The sequence below is a fragment of the Lontra canadensis genome, unplaced genomic scaffold (genome assembly GCF_010015895.1).
Source record: "Lontra canadensis isolate GAN:19392208 unplaced genomic scaffold, GSC_riverotter_1.0 scaffold8, whole genome shotgun sequence".
NCBI classification, from domain to species: domain Eukaryota; kingdom Metazoa; phylum Chordata; class Mammalia; order Carnivora; family Mustelidae; genus Lontra; species Lontra canadensis.
In genome coordinates, this window is record NW_022631002.1 from 29,665,898 (window position 1) to 29,686,838 (window position 20,941).

Genomic DNA, 20,941 nt, shown 5'->3' on the forward strand with positions numbered 1-20,941 from the left:
TATAAGGGTCTTATCTCCCCTGTAAGTTACCCAAAAAAGCAGAAAGCCTACCATACTGCCTTAAATATGTCAGGTATTAAAAATACATTTGTTGAATTCATCAACAAATGAGTATCTTATGGATAAAACTGTCTTAAAATTACAACTTCTTCAGTGCTTAGCATATAGCATGTTCTCAAAAATTTGTATCTATCCTTTTAAAAAACTTAAATCCCCCTGTTCAATATAAGTATATTGTACCTAAATCAAATGCCAAGAAAGGACCACTTTTAACTTCACACACAGCATAGCACCATGCAAAAATCATAGAGGTTGACAAAGTACTTAGGAAATTGAATCAAAAATTTCCAGAATTTGTTCAATGATCACAAGTTTCCAACACAAAACACAGCTAAGAAATTACATAATAATACTTGGAGATGTCATGGCATTACATAGGATAAACAAAGCAAATGAGCTCCTTAAAGAAATGGCTGATTCCAGGTCTGAGGGAAATTAAAAACATCTTCTTGCACCAGAAAGTAGAGAAGTAATTAGAGACTGATGAGGACATGTTAAAAAGGCATGGAGTTGGGGCGCCTGGGTGGCTCAGTGGGTTGAGCCTATGCCTTCGGCTCAGGTCATGATCTCAGGGGTGATCTCAGGGTCCTGGGATCAAGCCCCGCATCGTGTTCTCTGCTCAGCAGGGAGCCTTCTGCCCCCTCTCCCCCTGCCTGCCTCTCTGCCTACCTGTGATCTCTCTGTCAAATAAATAAATAAAATCTTAAAAAAAAAAAAGGCATGGAGTTGGTCTGAAAGGATTCCCAGTGGCCAAATATTCAAAAAGAATATGCACAGTAATGGCTTATAACATATTTAATGTTCTTCTAAATCTATGGGTCCAATCCTCGATAGAAAAATTCTACTTATTAACTATAAAGGGGAAAAGGTACTTTTACTAAATGATAAAACTTAGCATAACCGATAATGGGACAAACTAACATCATACTTCATAATGTAATTCAATAGAGATATACAACATCATCGACGCAACATTGTTATAAAAAATGTTTAAGTTATGTTATGAAGAACAATTAGACAAATACAGGCAACTGGCCTGGACTTTAAAAAATGTCAATGTCAGGAAAGAACAACAAAAAGGCCCAGAAAATCTGTATGAGGTTAAAGATTTAAGGGGACAGAAGAGCTAAACGCATTGCCTGGCGCTTGACTGGATCCTGGATTTTAAAATAAACGTCTCTAAAGAATATTATGGGATAATTTTAAAAATTTGGATTTGGATTGTATATATTTATATGGGATTGTATAGGATTATACAGCATGATATTTATTATTACTATCTGTTAATTTCTTGTTTTTCTTAATATTTTTTATGTTTTCTTTTTTTAAGATTTTATTTATTTATTTGACACAGAGATAGAGACCACAAGTAGGCAGAGAGGCAGGCAGAGAGAGAGGGGGGAAAGAAGGCTCCCCGCTGAGCAGAGAGCCCGATGCAGGGCTTGATCCCAGGACCCTGAGATCATGACCTGAGCCGAAGGCAGAGACTTAACCCACTTAGCTGCCCCTGCTAATTTCTTGATTATGATAAAAGGATTGTATACTTGTAGGAGAATATACCTGTTCTGAGGAGAGCCATGTTAAAGTATTTGGGAGTAAAGTGTCATGATATCTAGTTACTGGTGATGCTAAGTTTTATCACTTAGTAAAAGTACCTTTTATTAGAAAAAAAAAGTAACTTTTATTATAAAAATAAAATTGGAAAGCAAATATGCCAAAAATTAATAATTAGTGAGTCTGTGTGAATGGGAATATGGCTGTTTACTGTATTATTCTTTCACCTTTTCTGTAAGTTTAAATTACTTTTCCAAAATAAAAAGTTAGAAAAAATAAATGATACTTTCAAAATAAACAGTCTGAAGAAATTCATACCACTGACATTTCTAATATCACTAAAGCTGATTTGGACCCATTTTTTTTTCTTGTAAAATAACAAAAGTACAGGACTAGCCTTAGAAGTCTCTATTTGTACTTTTAGTACTTAGCACAGCACCTGATACACAAATAGCAGGTGCTCGAGCAACATGTGCTGTTTCTGCTAAGCAGTTAGTAGTGGTCTAATTTTAGACAGGTTGTTCTCCCTCTCAACACTTCAAATACTTCATCTGCAGATTCTGGGAAATATTACTAACTTGCATACACCCCACATTATTACTAAAGACTCAAATTATGTTAAAAGAACCACTTTTCAAAATACTATACAAATGTTATTACTATTTCTATCTGTAACCATACTCTTTTTTTTTTTTAAGATTTTATTTATCCATTGGACAGACAGTAGTAGTAGACACAAGTAGGCAGAGAGGCAGGCAGAGAGAGAGGAGGAAGCAGACTCCCCGCTGCGCAGAGAGCCCGATGCGGGGCTCGATCCCAGAACCTTGGGATCATGACCTGAGCCGAAGGCAGAGGCCTTAACCCACTGAGCCACCCAGGTGCCCCTCTTTTTTTTTTTTTTTTAATTGATATTGGATCTTTTTTTAAAATTTAATTTTTTTTTCAGTGTTCCAAAACTCATTGTAATCATACTCTTAATGATTACCATAGTAGTTTAAAAAAAAATTACTTCTAAGTCTCACTTTCACCTGAGGTATTTAGGAAAAAAAAAAAGCCATAGGATATTTATCTAGTAATATCATCTTATAAGTATAATATATCTCTTGGTAACTAGTTATGTCTTTTTTAAAGACAAACAAAAAAACAAAAAAACAAAAAACAGGGCTCCAAGTTGAAAACACAGCACAGTTTTGTAAGACTTTAGCAATAGTTTGTAATAAATTTAAGTAGATTAGAAGCTCAAAAGAAAAGGGCCTGCTTTCTTGGCTTTGTCATTCACAAAAGCAATTAGACTCAGACAGTTGTATATTATACGCACATATATTATATGTATATGAAGAATCAAATAATGATAGATTGCTAAGATGTCATGGGACAAGGAGCTAACCTAGAAACTACAACACTTCCTTTAACCAGGATAGGTCAAGGAAATTAATTTTTTGTTTGTAAATCACTCATTCCAAGTCACTTAGCTGGAGGGCTAAGGGAAAGTGCTAGAAACCACTGTCCAACAAAACTGAATCAGAAATGAAAAGAGAACAGCTCTGAAATTATAATATAGATCAATGGGAAAGTATGATGCAATTTTCAATGGGAGCTCTTCAAAGTCAAAGGACCATATTCATTTTCACAACCTCATGGCCTACATAATCGCATACACCTGGGAGACATACAGTAAAGTCTGAACAAATAAAAGCACTAAAAATGCAACATTTCCAAAACACAGATGTTACATAAAATTCAGTATATATAATTTATACCTACATTTGACAAATAACAGTAAGGGTACATTTTTTAAACCTAACTATAAAGATATAGTTAAAAACTTATGACACATTAAAAGCTACCTACACAAAACAAACAAAAAACCCCTAAACCATACCATATTTCTCAACTTGGAGACAACTAAGCTTTATAATACAACACAGTAAATGTAAAATTAATGTCTGACCATAGCGTGGTATCACTCTCATTTCAGATCGCTCTTAAAACACTGTAGAGTTTAATACGAAAGGAATCTGCTAACTAGTTAGCAAGCACGTTATGACTTCTCTAATACTGTTACTGCCTTTTTGAGTGTTTGAGAATAGAGTAAAATCTTGTCCAGCTCCCAAATCCTATGATTTCATGAAATGGTCAATGTAAACTTGCACTGCTTTCAGGTACACAAACCTGAAAAGAAAACCTGTAGGAAAAACATTACTTTAAAGATTGCTCTTCTTTTGTAATTCACAAGGTATTCTTGCATAATAAACGTGCAAGGTAGTATTTGCATAGTCGAGCACAGCGAATTACCAGATCTTACTTAACTCCAACTGCAGTCCAAGCTTCCCAGCTACGCACTTACTAACTTCATATATTACTCACAAAGCATTGTATTAAAATATTTCCTTAATTTAAAATAATCTCAGCCCAAATACCCAAATCAAGAAACCTGATCACCCATACTGAAGTATCCTAAACAACTCTGTATTTATGTTATCATAACAGGTATAAAATTTAATGGCTCAGGAGCCCTAATGCGTTGTTCTCCATTTCAGACATTAGTAAGAAGTAAATGACTGAGTAGTCTAAGATAGTTGGGAGTGCACCTCATCAATAACATTAAATACAACAAAATTTCGTTAGACCTACTTTGAAGTTTGGCTTGGATCTCATGCTCTTCACATACTGCACTAATCCACAAATTTCTCACCAACTTCTGCCTGCCTCTTCCCCACCCCTGGAATTCACTTCCCGTTCACCTCTCACCCTTAAGTATGCATGTGAGAGGTCAACAGCCTTAAAGCTACTGCTAAGAACTGGAGTTTCTGTTACTCTGATTCTTGACAGGCGGTGCAGAGCTCGATTTTCTACAATTTAGAGTATATGGTTTAATAATTAAGATTGTATTCTAGAACTAGCTAATATTATATAAATTTCCCCATTCAAAAAGAATATTTTAATTCTGAGGACATGACAGAAATGTTAAAACCAAAACTAGACTACTTTAACTGAGGGGGGGGGGGAGGAAGCGCAACTACATGGGAAATTCCTGTACAGAATTTCTCTTTTGAGTTTCTGGCATATACAACTAAGAATTGTGAAGCTTCTTATAAGCAATACCATGCCAAATGCATAAAGATTTAAGTAAACTCGGATAAATTGAGTGATGTATTTTATAAGATTTTTAATTAGTTCAAGGAGACAGCCTAAAAATTCCTTAGTTTTTTTCTCTTTTTGTCTAGAGCACAAGTGGAGTGACAAGTTTTTTAATTGTTCATACATCTGTTGCTTTTTTGACTTCAAAAAAGTTACCACTGGGAGAAAAAACCAACAACCTAGTAAAGAGCTTGAGATCCTCTGAGTTCAATGAATATGAACAACGTACAGCGAATCCCTTGCTTTAGTTTTACATAGTTTAGTTTTACATAGAGTTTCCTCTCTTTTTAAAGATTCCATTTATTTGTTTATCTTAGGGAGAGAGAGCGAGCATGCAAATGGGGGAAGGGGCAGAGGGAGAGGGAATCTCAAGCAGACTCAGTGCTGACTGCAAGAGGGGTTTGATCCCGTGACCCAGATATCATGACCTGAGCCAAAATCAAGAGTCTGACGCTTAACCAAACTGAGCCACCTAAGTGCCCTTTCTCTCTCTCTTTTTATTTTATTTTTATTTATTTGAGAGCACGAGAGAGAGCGAGAGAGGTCACAGGTAGTCAGAGAGGCAGACAGAGAGAGAGGGGGAAGCAGGATCCTTGCCGAGCAGAGCGCCTAATGCGGGGCTCGATCCCAGGACCTTGAGATCATGACCTGAGCCGAAGGCAGAGGCTTAACCCACTTAGCCACCCAGGTGCCTCCCTTCTCTCTTTTTAAAAACAACTTTACTTACATACAAAATCAGCTGTTTCTACTTAAGATAATTTTCACATATCTAATGTGTTCCAATAAATTTTTAAGTGAGGATTCTTACCATTACACCATTACACACTCTTACCATTACACAAGACCTCCCTATAAAACCATTTCTCTTCATCTTTCCCAGTCAAGCATTCTACCACCATCACCATCGCCCTCTGTGGGCCAGAGGGGGAGCTGTATAATTAAAGAATTTCACGCTTTAAAGAATACAATTGAACTATCTGGAAACTTTACTCATCTGTAATAAATCCCTGACATTGCTGGATAGCAGAGAACTTGTCATATTTCTTTACCTTTCTTCATTATTTGTAACACCACTCAGGAACTAAATAGGCAACAGGAATGATTATGTCCTGCAATGAAACCCAAAATTACAACCAGTCTTAAGAGTTGTAAAGAACCTACTAACTTAATCCATCTTACACTCACTATAGGACTTCTTTCTGTAACCGATCTAGACCATTCTATTTAAGCTTTCATGAAAAGACATTTATTTCAAACTTCTTCCTTAATATCCCACGATAATCTGCTTTTCTGTGACTCACTTAGTAGGCCTATTTCTGACCTCTAAGGTTCTTCAAACACTTAAAGATAATGATCAGGTTTACCTTCAAGACATTTGTTGTTATCATCTTATACAAAATTTTATAAAAAAATATCTCAACACTTTTGGAAGCAACAGCTATTCTGCTTTACTTCTCTTTGCTTCGGGGTTGTTTTTACCTCTGTAATGGACAAAGGACTGCTGATACAGCCAGAAAACATGAGATGTATGCTCTTTTCCACTTAGAGATTTTAAAGCAAGTTTTTGCCTCATCAGTAGGATAGATTTTTGAAAGGAAGAGGGAGCTGGGAAAGACCATTTAGTATATTAGTACTATATATTACAATGTATTAACACACTTTGAAGGAAAGTGAAAGTGGTTACAACCACATATAATGTGATCAAACTTGGTTTGAATCTTGTCTTGGCCACCGGCTATCCCCATGTTGGCTCTATGACTTGAAGTATACTACTTAAGTCCTCTGCACCTCAGTCTCCTCCCATGGAAATTCAAGGAAATAACTATAACCAAATAAAAGGACTGTTGTGAGGGATCAATGTGTTAATATTAAGTATTTAGAATAGTTTTGGCACAAAGTAAGTGCTCTATGTGTTAGTCATCATAATTTTTGCTATTGCTGTGCACCTACTTTAAATTGGATTATTATGGTAGTACATGCAAGAAAAATAAAAAGACATTTTAATTAAACTTGATTCAGATTTTTCCAGGTCTCAAAAACAACCTTATTTTTTACATGGTACTTTAGCAACCTTACAATGGTAAACTATTCAGGTATTCGAAATCACTTTCAGAAAAATAGGTAATGACATGAAAGATGTCTGCAACATATTAACTGGAAGGTTAAAAAAGCCATTTGCCAAAAAGCATGAACTATAATGATTCCAACTTTATTTCTTAAAAATGCAGAAATATGTTCATGGAGGACAGGGATGAGACAAAAAACAGATCTCACTAGAAACTCCTACAGAAAATGTCAACAGTGCTAGTGCTATTACAACTTATTTTTGTTTGTTTTGGTTTGTTTTCTATATGATCCAATTTTTTAATAACCACATATTAAATTTTTTATCAGACAACGATCCATTGTTTTAAAATGTGTCTTACATAGGTTGTTCAAACCTGTCTTTCTCTACTTTCTTTAAAAGCTTGTAAGTAATACAAATTCCCTATGTTCAGGAAGAAAATGAAATAAAAATTCAAGATACTAAAGAAAGTGATGAATTCATCAGAGTACAAAGCCAACAAGGAATTATGTGTCATTATGTCTATCCTAAAATTCTATTTTTTGTTTTGATTGCTATCTCAGCTATCCCACATATTCTTCTCCGCTATCAAAATTTTATAGTAAGTTGAATTTATAAACATTGAGAGATCACATAATCCTCTATGTGATTTCTACTTCACAAATAAGACAAAAATGCAAGATTTTTTTTTTTAAAAGATTTTATTTATTTATTTGACAGAGAAAGATCACAAGTAGACAGAGAGGCAGGCAGAGAGAGAGAGGGAAGCAGGCTCCCTGCTGAGCAGAGAGCCCGATGCGGGACTCGATCCCAGGACCCTGAGATCATGACCTGAGCCGAAGGCAGAGGCTCAATCCACTGAGCCACCCAGGCGCCCCAAAAATGCAAGATTTTGTGTTATTAAATAGGAGAAAGTGTTTGTCACAAGGGAGCAATGAAAAGTTTATGGTATTTTTTTTTCTCAAAATTCCTCTGCTCTAAAAATTACACATGAAAATAAGGCTAGTATTTTCTGTACTATGTTTCGTGAGCACTTACATTTAGGAACACTTGCTAGCTTCCTACCTTTTTTCCTTCCTCTTTTTTTTTTTTAAATATTTTATTTATTTATTTGACAGAGATCACAAGTAGGCAGAGAGGCAGGCCGAGAGAGAGGAGGGGGAAGCAGGCTTCCCGCTGAGAAGAGAGCCCGATGCGGGGCTCAATCTCAGGACCCTGGGATCATGACCTGGGCCGAAGGCAGAAGCTTTAACCCACTGAGTCACCCAGGCACCCCTCTTTTCTCTTATTTAGTGGTAAAATTCTAGAGTCAATTATACAAGAAATGTTCTCAGCAATATTCACTGTTTTTAAGGACTGACACAGAGTACGTACTTCAAGACATCTGAAATTATAACCAAAACCACCCCATCTCAGTTGGGAAATAAGTAAAAGCAAGGCTTAGAAGTATTCTTTACATATTCAACATTCTCACTGAAGCTTTCCGGAATTCTGAATAGAGTGCCATCGTGAATTTTCACACATTGGGTTAAAGAATATCTTGTTTTGGCTATATAAAATGTATCTCATTTAAAAATTTTGATATACCAAAAATTATGCCACTTTATTATTTTTTCATCTCTTAACATCTGTACATATTTAGCAATGCTAATTTAGTCTGAAATGAAATTACTGCAATTAAGACAGACAGTTAAAAAAAATCTTTTAAAAAGTTTATTTCCACAGAATCTGGGGAAAGACCATAATAAAACTCCTTATTAATATGACATTTTTGCTATGTAATAAACATAACCATCCAGAATATGCCAAAAATTACACAGGCAAAATAAACTTGTAAAGCTCTGTCAAAATTTACGACATATTACACATGCCAAATCATACGAATTTCACATATGTAGGATATGTGACCTATAATTCAGTACATATAAAACCTACATACAATCCATAAAACTCAATCATAATAATCCTTTACCTTCTTTACCAAATCTATCCCTCCTCTTCACCCCCACAATCAACAATTCCCAAATATCATTCTTAACACTAAGAAATTCTAGGAAACTTAAGAATAGCTTTTCAATAAGTCAAAAAATTATCCCAAACCAACTGCCCTTGATCTGTTTTTCAACATAAAGAACAAGAAGTTAGCAAAACAAAACAAACTCTGAAACAAAAAGGTAAATACGTTTAAATAAAGCCTTATGAATTTATCAGTAGAGTAAGATGATTTATGAAAGGTTGCTTAGGATGGTTCTGAAAAAAATTTCTCTCAGATTATACCACCTACACGTTAGCATTGGGAACTACTTTAGTTATTTAAAAATTACCCTTTATTCACTCCAAATCTATAACTTCTTTCAAAGCCAATGGAACATGTTTAGGAAAACATGAATTAAAGAAAAACTACAATGATGACAAGGACCTAGCAAAACAAAAGTATAAAATAAATAAATTTCGGGCTTCACTCCTTCAAGTATATGCTACACAAAATGACTAGTCCCAACTAGTCAGAAAACTTCATATTAAGAGGACAGATGACTTAAGGTTCAAGAAGTAAAGGTTTTTCCCAGGGTCCTTCTAAAGAAGATGCTTGATCCTCTTCCAGTAGAGGGAGCAAAATCATAATATTCTATTCAGGCCACAAAAGAGGAGGGAAGGTTTAAGAGTGAGTGCCTTTTAACGATCTTAAAATCTATCCAGACATTTCAAAAAATGTACTGAAAATACCATTGGAAGCAGAAATAAAACAAAACTAAAGGAAAAGATAAAGAGTTTATCTTCTTCAAACATTTCAAGGCTTTGAGATGAATAAATGGTCCCTAAACGTTTAATTTCAAGTACTGTGATATATTACACTGTCCACCAGATCTCACAGGTAACCAAAGTATTGAAGCATTTTAGGAATCCTTAATTCAACAAGATTTCAGGTAAGTGATAAAATATTACATTAAATATATTTTTATTATAGAAACAACAGAGTAACATGGCTGTAACTATAGAAACAAAGGAAAGTATAATTGTACTACCCTAAAACAATCTATCTCCTTTCAATATTTTTTTCCATGTGTATTTTCATACTGCTATGAAAAAAATTATAAAAACATTAAGTGCTTACTATATGCTAGGCACAGTTCTCAGTATTTTCACATATTACAACCCTTTTAATTTTTATCAAAGACCTATTAAGTAGATCCTGTTAGTACTCTGCTCTTAGAAGATAAGGCAAATGAGACAGAATGAAATTCTCTTAACTAGCTAAAAGTCACACAGCAGTAAGTAACAGTAGCCAAGGTTCTAATCCAGGTAGTTTGGTACCTGAGCTTATCCTCTTAACCGCTTTACTTTGATCTTAATTTTGAATTATGGTTTTCCCCCATCACTAACATATTGTCAGTGTTAGTCTTCAAACTTCTTAATGCCTGTAATAGTCCATCTAATACTCTATGATAATAAACTATGATGCTTCCACTTGTCCTGTAGAGATAGTGTAACAAAAATATTCTTGGGTATATTACTTTTCCTGTGTTTGGGTTATTGTGATAAAGTATTTTTATAATCAAATTTACTATCAAACTCTTTCCCAAAATATCTGTGTCAATTAACAAAGCTATATAAGTTCCAATGTCACCATAAATGTGTCAGCATTAACCAAAAATTTTTTTCTAATACATAAAAATAAAACCAGGCTGCAAATTGAATTATTAAAGTTGCATATTATTCTGAGTGTTCTGTTTACTAATTCAACTTACCCTTTTGTGAATTCCAGCTCTTCTGCTTTATTTAGTTATCAAGTGAAGTTCTAAAAGTTTGCTTATCAATTTATATGAACTTTTTATAGGAATATTAACACTATGTTCATTACATTTGTGACAAAATGTTCCCAGTCTATTGTACCTTTTAATTATGGTTTTCATTTTTGGTAATAAATCATTCTGTTAAAGGCAATTATAATCCAAAGTTACAAAAAAGGTCCTAAAACCTTATCATTTTCTAAATATAGAAGTTAATGTATTGCTTTGAACACATCAAAATCACTTTCAAATATAAGACTGTTAAAGCGATAGAAACTATGTCAAAATATGCCTAAGTTTGAGAAATCCTGGATATGTCTCACATAAAATTAACTCAAAAAAAGAGAAAAAAAAAAAGCCCATCCTATCCCAACTCACCAAAATAAAGGAGCCACATACCTGTCGCTGTAAATATAGGCGATTTCTGTCATGTAAATGTTGATGATTGGAAAGCGAAGAGTGCCAACTCCGAGCCTGGCCATGCAGCTGTGTTTGAGTCATATCCGAAGGCCGAGTTACAAGATGTGAAGTAAACTGCCGTTCAAGGTCATGATCTAAAACATGACTTGAATGATCTTGTCCAAATGCGGCCTCGTCAAACTGGGGAAGGAGACCCTCGTGGAGGAGGTCTTCTGGGTCAAGTCCTGTAAACGGCTCAGTCTGAGACTCCACTTGATGAAGTAAATTCTCTTCTAAAGATGAAAAGCCATTAGTTTCTACGTGATCATTGAAATGGCCCATTTGAGTTCCTGAGTCAACAGGATCTGGGAAGTTCATGTGCACAGGAGATAATTTTGAATTGCTATAATTACCCTGAGGATGTGATGAATGCAACATTTGGAAATTATTTGAATTCAACGATGTATTGGGATTTAGCATATGCTGAGTGGATTCTTGCTTGATTCCCCTATGAGGTGAAAAGGAGTTACTTCCGGTAAAATCGGATAAAGTCTGATTTGTGTGATTAGGTGCAAGCACTGCAGAGGCCTGCAGAAGACTGTTTGGTGAGACATGATTACTGGAAAAGGAATAATGTGAAGAAAACTGCTGTGAGTTACTGACAGAACAAGAAGTCATATTTGGAGAAGGTCCATTGAAATTCCCTTCTTGAGGATTGCTACACTTGAGGAAGTGAACTGAAGGATTTGACGTTTGGGAAAATTGCTGCATTGAAAGAGACTGTTGCGACGTAGATGCATTAGGGATCTGTGAAGGGTGGTTAACACTGACTCTGTGCGGACCAGAAACATTAACATCCATAAAATTTTTAGACTGGCTGAGAGAATTCTGCCCTGGGTTAAGGTTATTTCTGTTTTGTTGTGAGCGTAGTGAAGTGCACTGTGTTTGTTGTTCACTGGCCTGAAATAAGGCAAAGTCATGGTGTACCACAAAGCTTTTATTTTGATGCATAGAGTGAGAATGTCCTTGTTGGTGAAAAGGAGACCCATTTTGATTGGAAATGCTGGTAGCTGTCTGATGGCCCCACATTGGACTGCCATCTGCTACATCTGGAAACAAACCATTGGGCTGGTTTTGGGGGTGGATCGGAGAACAATTAAACTGAGAGTGTGGAGATAACACATGTTCAGCTGGGCTACCAAAAGGCTGATTGACTTGGTGAAATTTCATTGAGTCAAACTGATTTAACTGCTCATAATCAGTTATCTTCTGATGTGTTGGAGTACCTTGAACATGGTTCAGTGAGTCTATGTGCAAAGGCTCAAATTCTGCGCCTAAGTTCAATTCATCAACTAGTGAAACAGGTCCTGGTTGAACAAATGCATCATCTGACAAACCTTCTAAGGTCTCACCAAAAAGATTGGCATCATCAAAAAAGTCCATCATTGGATCTGTCATCTTGAAAAATCCAGTGACAATCCGGGCTATTCACTCCAAATGAAGTATATTCAGCTTCCGTGTAGTGGATATTATTGGATCATTGCCAAAGGTCATCAACTAATCCGAAACAGGTCAATGTTCATTATTGCTCTAGATAATGACATGTCATGAAGTGTCAGAATCCTAGGAAAATAAGAAAAACAATTCAAGTTTAATGATGAGAATTCATTAAAGTTCTACAAAGTTTATATATGGTGTAAAAAACATACAATCTTGGTGTACAGTATTTTTTGGTAGAATGATTAAAAATTGCAAAAAGCTCATTGATATTCCATACAAGGAAAAAAATGCTGGTGCATGGGACATGACTGTATGCATTTGAAAGTAATAATGCATAGTACTTCAATTTCAAGTTCATATATATATGTTTACACACATACATACATATATACACATATTTTTTAAAGTAGGCTCCATAGTTAGCATGGAGCCCAACGTGGGGCTGGAACTCAACTGTGAGATCAAGACCTAAGCTGAGATCAAGAGTCGGATGCTCAACTGACTGAGCTACCCAGGTGCTGCTGAAGTTCATATATTTTGATGAAAGAATGTAAACCTAAGAATGGTATGTCAGACTCTCTCCTCCACCACAAAATGACCATCACTCCCCAGCAGCTATGACATGTTTAAAATATATACGTATTACACTTCAAAGTAACAGCTTGTTAAGATAGCTGATACCAGATTTTCTCAGATTAGTGTGTTGTGATATTTTGCTCTAGACCTCTTGAACAGATGAATCTTCTTGTTTCATACAGTATATGCAGAAATACATGAAGAACAACAATTGTATGCGGTGCCTGGGTGGCTCAGTTGGTTGGGCAACTGACTCTTGGTTTCAGCTCAGGTCAATCTCGCAGTCGTTGGATTGAGCCCAGTGTTGGACTCTGTGCTCAGTGTGCAGTCTGCTTCAGATTCTCTCTCTCCCGCTCTTAAATAAATAAATAAATAAATAAGAACAACATTTGCATGAGATCATATTAAACTGGGCCAAATGAGACGAGTTAAGCATCTGGTCAGTTGACAGACAATGCAGACAGGGGATGGCTGGGATGTTCCCACATACTGCTACCATGGTTCATGGCTCATCTACATGGAAGATCAGCCTTCCTAACAGCCAACTGATTTAGATACTCATGTAGCAAAAGCAAGAATCTTTCAGTTAATGGTTATATTCATTACTCTGTCCCTAAATCTCTCTCCTGCCCTCATTAAGTCATTTGGAATACTGGAATATTGCTTATTTACTAAACTGTGTAAATAAATGTGTGGTGACAATTAAGCTGAGGCAAAAATAAACAGTAGCTTGAGCTAAGCAATGAATTAGTCTTATGATAGTCTGAAGAGCAAAAATGACTACATTTACATGAATATATGTACATATACACACACATACATGCTATTTATGTGTGGAAAGGATCTAATAGGTTACTCATTAATATGAAATGGCTAGCTAATTTTGTTCCAGATCTGTAGCTCTCCAAACATTTTTAACAAAGGTAATTTATGGCTGTGCTCTACTTGCCAAGAGAACCACAAATGAAGGTTCCTGCTGCTCTACATATTAGTTTAATTAAATATTAGCAAAGTCCTAAGAAATTTTTCCAGAACTTCTATTTTGGGAGGTCCATATTAGAAAACAGAAATTTCTTAAAGAAAATGCTCACTATTTTAATGTAGAAATACTTTTGAGGGGCGCATGGGTGGCTTGGTGGGTTAAGCCTCTGCCTTCGGCTCAGGTCATGATCTCAGGGTCCTGGGATCGAGCCCCGCATGGGGCTCTCTGCTCAGCAGGGAGCCTGCTTCCCCCCTCTCTCTCTGCCTGCCTCTCTGCCTACTTGTGATCTCTCTCTCTCTCTCTCAAATAAGTATTAAAAAAAAAAAAAAGGAAATACTTTTGAAAAATTCTATGTTAAATTTTTTAAAAAGACTTTATTTGTCAGAGACAGAGCGCAAAAGCAGGCAGAGTGGCAGGCAGGGACAGAGAGAGAAGCAGGCTTCCCACTGAGCAAGGAATCCGAGTGGGACTCGATCCCAGGACCCTGGGATCATGACCTGAGCTGAAGGTAGCGGCTTAACCAACTGAGCCACCCAGGGGTCCCAATTCTACGTTAATTTTAATTGGAAACTGCCTTATTATTAATCACAATGGTATGTACCTAAGTCCTTTAACAAATATATGATTTTGGAAGAAGAAAAATATGGAAAGAGTTATTTTTCCAGATTTTATAATTGTGAGACAGGGCAGATGAAAGGCTATGTGGTCTGAATTGAACAAGGCCATTGGCAAAATAGAGGGTAGGTTAAATCACTTCTCTGGAATGTATCTTATTAGTTTCTGCTTCAGACTCCAGACTGTGGAACATCTATGTACACTTAAGTTATTAATCAGGAAAGCAATGTCTTACGATTTTATACGGTTGTATGATTATTTATCAAGAGGAACACAAAAAAAGAAATACAATGAAAGTTACCAAATCCAGTATGTCATCAAGTATGAGGTACATCATTAGTTGATATAATGTTAAAAAAAAAAAAAAAAAGAAAGAAAGAAAAGAAAATGCTGCCAGTTACGCTACGGCACTATACCATTTCAAAGGATTTTAGACTTAGTCTTATTCAAAAGAATCTGATAATTTCTTCTGCCTTAAGATAGTCTGCTTGGTCCATAAAATACTTGATTACTGCTCTGTAAGTAAATGTGAATTGCTGTCATTTCTTCGACAACAAATATTTGCTTCACTAATATTAAATTTATGCTCTGCTACTCTGTTTCTGTGCCTCTCTACATAATCAATAACATTTTGGTTAAATACGGGAAAATAGTATATTTTTTAAGGACATTTTAGGGGCACCAGGATGGCTCAGTTGGTTCGGTGCCCTACTCTTGATCTCGACTCAGGTTGATCTCATGGTTTTGAGTTCAAACCTTCTGTTGGGCTCTGCACTGGGCGTGGAGCCTACTTGCCAAAAAAAAAAAAAAAAAAAAAAAAGACATTTTATTTTTATTTTTTATTTATTTATTTTTAACGATTTTATTTTTTTATTTGACAGACAGAGATCACAAGCAGGCAAAGAGGCAGGCGGAGAGAGGAAGGGAAGCAGGCTCCCTGCTGAGCAGAGAGCCCGATGCAGGGCTCGATCCCAGGACCTTGGGATCATGACCTGAGCCAAAGGCAGAGGCTTCAACCAACTGAGCCACCCAGGTGCCCCAAAAAAAGGACATTTTAAATAACGCATGTGTAGTACTAATGTACATAGCCCAACTGGTGATGGCAATATAAACAACTATGACTAAGTGTGTGTACATACAGGTAAGTACTCCATGACCCCCACCTGGCACATGGGTACTGAGACATATCCCAATTTCAGAGATTTTTTTTTTAAGATTTATTTATTTATTTGAGAGGGAAAGAGAGTGAGTGGAAGGAGAGGTGAGAGAGAGGGAGAGAATCTCAAGCAGACTCCACACAGAGAGCAGAACCCAACACAGGGCTCAATCTCATAACCCTGAGATCACAACCTGAGCTGAAACCAAGAGTCAGATGCTTACCTGACTAAGCCACCCAAGCACCACCCCAAGATTTTAGAGATGTTAAAACTGGAAAATATAAGCAACTTAGAATGATTAAAGTAATTTTTTGAATAATTAGAATGTATTACTTCAAGAGTTCAGAACCCACAACTATAAAAATCTACAGCCCAACTGAATGCTGAAAATAAATTATTGGAAGGATATCACATTATTGTATATATTTCTACCTTCTGCTATTAATAGTAAACTTAAACAAAAATATAAAACATTCTGAATTTATACAGATTTACTATATGCTTATACATTTATTTATTTTTTTAAAAGATTTTATTTATTTGACAGGGAGAGAGAGACACAGTGAGAGAGGGAACACAAACAGGGGGAGTGGCAGAGCCAGAAGCAGCCTTCCCACAGAGCAGGGAGCCCGATGTGGGGCTCGACCCCAGGACCCTGAGATCACGATCCGAGCCAAAGGCAGATGCTTAACGACTGAGCCACCCAGGCGCCCCTTATACATTAATTCTCAAAACTCATTCAATAATTCTTAGGAGTCTGCTTTGGAAATAAATATATGATATATCAGAGCAGTAATAGTCCATATAGGAAAGAACTGGTATAGTCCTTGAATTTTTGTACATGACGGTAGAGTGTGCTGAAGCAGAATGTTTTCTACATTTATGGAACCTGAGGCTTACCTAAAATATGGGAGAAGTAAAAATTTTAATTAAGAAAATAATTTTGTGGGGCACCTGGGTGGCTCAGTGGGTTAAGCCTCTGCCTTCAGCCCAGGTCATGATCTCAGGGTCCTGGGATCGAGCCCCACATCGGGATCTCTGCTCAGCAGGAAGCCTGCTTCTGCCTCTCTCTCTCTGACTGCTTGGGATCTCTCTCTCTCTCTCTCTCTCTCTGTCAAATAAATAAATAAAATCTTTAAAAAAAAAAAAAAAGAAAAGAATTTTGCTATTTTATCATCTAATAAACATTAATTGATAAAGAACTTCAGACACTTGAAAGATGAGTAATAATTGATCTCTGAAGGGGAATTTTGACATGTGAATAGAAGATTATCAATACATGTTACTTGAGCTTTGCTAAAAGTCAGTACATAAGAGGAACATCTAATGATTAAGAAAATGAATATAGATACCAACACTATATTATGAAGATACACATTCCATATGTGAAAAGATATTTGTAAATAGTTGACTTTAGTTATAAAAATAGAGATTGGGTGCCTGGGTGGCTCACTTGGTTAAGCGTCTGCCCTGGGCTCAGGTCATGGTGCCGGGATCTTGGGATGGAGTCCCATATTGGGCTGTCTACCCAGCGGAGAGTCTGCTTCTTCCTCTCACTCTGTGTTCTCTCTCCCTCTCTCTCAAATAAATAAATAAAATCTTAAAAAAAAAAAAAAAAAGTAAAAATAGAGACTAAAGGCAAGTTACAAAAAAAAGTTTATAAAATCTCATAAACCATGTTTTCTGATTTGAACAGTTTATTCTACAAATGACACAATGCTCATGTAAGTTCCACTTGAAGATCTATTGTTGTAATTCATTCTGTAAAGGTAGCATTTTCTAACTTGATGAAAATATCACGTCAATCTAATTTTAACTTGCTATTTCATTAAGCAAATACTTATGGGCTATCCATTATATCCAAAGCAACACTGCAGAAACTCTGAAGTTTCTGCCCTCAGGAAGTTCAGAATCTAAACGCAGGAGGCAGGGGGTAATGCACAAGAAAAGCACATCATATATTGAATAAAATATGGTAATTATTGTCTAAGAGAGGTACAAGCTCATCTATAAGATAATTTATAAAGAGAAGAGAGCATACTTAGCAAGTTATTCAGGAAAAGCTTCAGGAATAAAGAAACGGCAGCAAGGGAGGAAGTATGCATTTAGGGAAAGGGATGAGAACTGCAGTGGGCATGCAAATGGAGGAGAGTAGAAAGTAAAGGCAGAAATGTAAGCTGGAGCACTGCTGTAGGGACCTTCTCAATCCAGTACAGTAAAATAAAATATTTGGAGGACAGAATTCTTTTAAGGTTGAGACAAGTATTTAGAATCTAAAATAAAATTACTTCTCGATCTTCATTTCTACATTTACTGATGCCAATGACATGAGGATTGTACATCAATGCGACAGAACTCAAGCCTTCCCAAAGTTCATAATCCAGAGGGGAAGAAAACACATAAATGAGCAGAGATGCATACACGGCACAATGTTATATTATATTATTTCTGGAAAAGATGGGTAAAGGCATAGAGATGAGGGAACATTTGAACTGGGCCTTCAGAGTAAAAATAACATCACTGACTGTGTTCCCAAACAGGATTTATATATATATTATATGTGTGTATAATATATATATAAACTTACTTCAGAGGTAAACTGACTTCCTGAATGTCTAATAGTTGCTTTTTCTTCAAGACATCTCTATATTTTCCAAATAAATCACTCAGTATAATTCTACTAAATGAATTAGACTTCCCAGTAAGCTCAACACATTAAAGAGTTTCATCCCATTTAATATGAGCAGCACTGAGTCCTACCAAATTATTCAGTTTTCTATTAGTCATCCCTTCAGGATTTCTGCACAGTATTAAATTTGTGCTACATTACTTTTTACTTTGTTTATGAGCTACCCATAGCTATTTCAAATTTATACTTGGGGAAAATTCAGTTTTGGATTCACCTCCTATAGAAGGCTTCTTATGACTCAATTGTCTGTCTTGTAACCTGTCCATACTACAAATAACACTCCATTATAATAATGTATTATATTTTTCTTTTCTCTCCACTAGGCTGTATAGCCTTGGGAAAAAAAGGAACACCGTTGTCCTCTTTGTTTCCTTAGTATGTTGTCTGGCATAGCAGGCACACAATAAAGTTTTGCTAAATCAGTGAATGTCTGCATAGGAATTAGAAAGAACAGGATACTTAAATAAAAACAAAACAAAACATAGACCTGAGTCCTGGCTCTTCTACCTTCTAACTGTAGGACTTTGAGAAGATCACATATGATTTGTTTTCATCTGGAAAAAAAAAATAGCAACGCAAACTATTAACTACAGTCCTGTCTGCCTCAAAGGGGAATTAGAAAGCACTAAATAAAGAAAGCGGTAATCCCTATTAGGATAGGAAACAAGTCTTTTATAATCCCATCACTCTCTTGCATTATTCCTAAAACTGGTAAGAGCACAGTGAGAACACTACAAGAAATGTCCAGAGGTGAGAGAGGACATAGCATTTCAGGAACTACTCAATACCCTAGTGTGGCCAGAGCATACTACTAGCCAGAGATGCCAAAGCAGGCAGAGGTCAGATATCCAAGGCTTTAAAGTAGCCATGTTAAGAAATCTGGACTTTATCCTAGAGGCAAAAGGGAGCTATTTCACGGTTTAAAATTTCTTCTCTGGCTTGACTTACATTTTTACTGTCGTAAAATTCTTATCACTGGTTGTTACAAACACTTTAAGATAGTAAATAGCAACTCTCTCAATGACAGTGACCAAAACACCTAAGTCATACCCAGAAACATTTTTTAAGACTAAAATGATAACGATAGGAGATATATGTCATTTTAAAGAATATCCTTATTTGGCAAAATAAAAAGCTGGCAAATTTGAATTCACCATTTCTTTGTTTAAAAAAAAAAAAAGAAAAAAGGTATCTGAATTTCTAGAACAACTCCTGTTAAGGTATATTTAATACCTGTTAAAAAGTTTTTTAAAAATTCACTTTTCTTCCTGCCTCCCTAGGCATCTACTTCGTGACTGTTTAAATAAACCTAATTATGACAACCTTCAAATTCTTGAAGAATTAGGTCTCCCCTACAAGTTTCTCTTTTCAAAGCTACAAGCAAAATATTTCCAGCTTAATGAAATGTGAAAAATCCTATCTAAAAAATAAAAAGAGATACTACAAAATTCCCTCAGATGAATAAAACTGAAAATACAACATAGCAAAACTTACGAGATAAAGCAAAAACAATGCTCTAAAGAGAAACTCATGCTTGTAAACAACTACATTACAAAAAAATCTAATTGATAACCTAACTGTACACCTTAAGGAAATGAGCAAACTAGGTCCAAAGGAAGGAGAAAAAAAGAAATAATGAAGATTAGAGTGTAGAGAAATGAAATAAAGACAATAGAGCAAAATCAATGAAATTTAACATTAGTTCTCTGAAAAGATCAACAAAATTCAGAAATCTTTAACTAGACTGGCTAGGAGAAGATCCAAATTACTAAAAACAGGATCAAAAGAGGATATTAATATATACTTTTACTGGGGCACCTGGGTGACTCAGTGGGTTAAAGCCTCTGTCTCCGGCTCAGGTCATGGTCCCAGGGTCCTGGGATCGAGCCCCGCTTCAGGCGGGCTCTCTGCTCAGTGGGGAGCCTGCTTCCTCCTCTCTCTCTGCCTGCCTCTCTGCCTACTTGTGATCTCCATCAAATAAATAAAATTTAAAAATCTTTAAAAATATATATATATATAAACTTTTACTTTACAATATACTTTATAAGTCTATATAAGGACCTTATAAGCTCTTTTTATATAAGCATAGTAAGTCCTTTTTTTTTTTTTAAAGATTTTCTTTATTTATTTGACAGACAGAGATCACAAGTAGGCAGAGAGGCAGGCAGAGAGAGAGAGAGAAAGAGAGAGAGAGAGAGAGAGAGAGAGAAAAGCAGGCTCCCTGCTGAGCAGAGAGCCTGATGCGGGCGCTCAATCCCAGGACCCCGAGATCATGACCTAAGCCGAAGGCAGAGGTTTAACCCACTGAGCACCCAGGCACCCACAGTAAGTCTTTTCAATAGAAGAATACTATTATAAAAATAATATTAACTGCACCAACAAATTGGATAAACCTAAATGAAACTGACAAACTGT

The 20,941-nt window shown here is 35.9% G+C and overlaps 1 protein-coding gene across 9 annotated transcripts in view; it reads right to left on the reverse strand.

Annotated features, from left to right (window-relative positions):
- The window catches only part of CHD9 (chromodomain helicase DNA binding protein 9), a 212,261-nt gene that overhangs the window by 126,407 nt on the left and 64,913 nt on the right, over window positions 1-20,941 (reverse strand). For 6 of the 9 annotated variants that reach the window (XM_032854469.1, XM_032854470.1, XM_032854473.1 and 3 more), the window contains exon 2: window positions 11,008-12,630. In XM_032854469.1, coding sequence (XP_032710360.1) covers window positions 11,008-12,465 — 1,458 coding nt within the window. In that variant the 5' untranslated portion in view covers window positions 12,466-12,630. Of the gene's footprint in view, window positions 1-4,248; window positions 4,327-11,007; window positions 12,631-19,013; window positions 19,081-20,941 lie in introns of those variants that run through there. The other 3 variants (XM_032854468.1, XM_032854474.1, XM_032854475.1) reach the window with 3 other exon arrangements.